Here is a 1,540-nt window from a genome sequence, read left to right on the forward strand (position 1 = left end):
ATTACTCTTATTCTACGTCTTTCATGATGGTTCTGCTTCCTTGATTGTACCCTAATTGACATAAAGCCTAAGAGGAAAGGGCTAAGGAAATGATTTTTATTATGATTCAAGATAACTAGACCCAGATTTCTGCTGTGAGCATCGTTAAGTGAAACTGCCACTTTAAGTTATTATGTGGAAGTCTTTCCAACTTTAGACAACTTTACACGTTTTTCCGTATGATCTATTTTCAGTAAAAATTTAAGTATTAGAAGAAAGTTGCTCTGAACACCTGTTTCCAAATGAGATCGAAGGAGGTTTTACTTCGAATTAACTCATCTGATCTAGACCACAGATTAAATCCACAGACCACAGTCACTACCCTCTCTTGCCTGAGATCTGCAGGTGTGCACTTCAAATCGGCTCCTGTAGCAGAGGATGCGGAGTAGAGGGTTCTCTTGTCGAGCCCTAGGGTTTTTGTTTTGCTTTTACTATCACTTCAAACACTGTGAGTTCCCGGAGAGCACAGAAGTATGTTGCTGAGTCTTCTAGCTGTAAGGCTGAAATGGTTAAGGCGATGGAGCTAGCTGCTTTCTGGAAGTTGACAGAATAGCGACCATTTCTTGCATTCTGTTCAGAATAACCCTGGCGAATAAGGAAAATCATCTCTTTGCTGGGAGGTTGCTTGTACCAAAAAAGGTCATATGACCACCAACTTGTTTCATACTGGCAGTTCAGGGTGACTGCTTTCCCCACTGGCATGGATACTGATGACTGGGCTTGAGTAACCTTCTGGGCCACACTGGATCCTGTGGGAAAAAATCAGGAAACAGCTGATCCTTTGATAGAGTGAATATCATAAGAACTAGACTAATTTAGGACCCAGAGACAAACCAAACTAAAATCATGGTATGCTCGCCTTTTTCCAATTTCTCCTTTCCTCTTCAAATCCATGAGAAACACCACATGTCTGTCTATCATCCTTCCATCCTTAACATTTTTACCCACATTTGGAACCATCCATACCAGAGTAGCTGAAGGCCACAAATATGCACAGCAAGCTGGAGAACAGCATGTGGCATGTAGCTCTCTGCACAAATGTGAGTTGTGCTGCCTGACGCTCAAAGTTCAGTACCCACAAGGGCCCTGTGGTGTGTATATGTAGTTCCTGAGTTCTGATGCTATCTCCCCAAACAGGAAATTGAGTCTCATGTTCATAGACTACATAGCTATGTGCAAATGAGGAAAAATGTCTGGTTCACCCTGAATCTTTACTTTGTTTAGTTGTCTTTTTCTAGTCATTAGGATAGACAGAACCTAGAAAACGGATATAAGAAAAGCAATTTGTATTGAGGGTTGTAACTGAGGGGAACTGCAGTTGAACCAGTTGACATACATTGATATTATTCATTCAGCATATATTTATTTTTTCCATCAGAAACTAATTAAATTTAAAAGAAAAATACTCAGATATTTGACTTTCTCTGTGAAAGGCAGTCCTATTCTAAACAATTACTGCATCTCTTTCTTCCTCCTTGCTGAGTTCTAGGGCCCTAGTTAA

General features: G+C 40.4%; 1 gene segment (V, D, J or C); it reads right to left on the reverse strand.

Annotated features, from left to right (window-relative positions):
• Positions 1-447: 447 nt before the first annotated feature.
• LOC105538191 lies at positions 448-1,119 on the reverse strand. The segment is given in 2 exon segments: positions 448-788; positions 1,006-1,119. Coding segments are annotated over 2 exon segments (390 nt in total).
• Between the last annotated feature and the right edge of the window lie 421 nt (positions 1,120-1,540).

The sequence above is a fragment of the Mandrillus leucophaeus genome, unplaced genomic scaffold (genome assembly GCF_000951045.1).
Source record: "Mandrillus leucophaeus isolate KB7577 unplaced genomic scaffold, Mleu.le_1.0 Scaffold1861, whole genome shotgun sequence".
NCBI classification, from domain to species: domain Eukaryota; kingdom Metazoa; phylum Chordata; class Mammalia; order Primates; family Cercopithecidae; genus Mandrillus; species Mandrillus leucophaeus.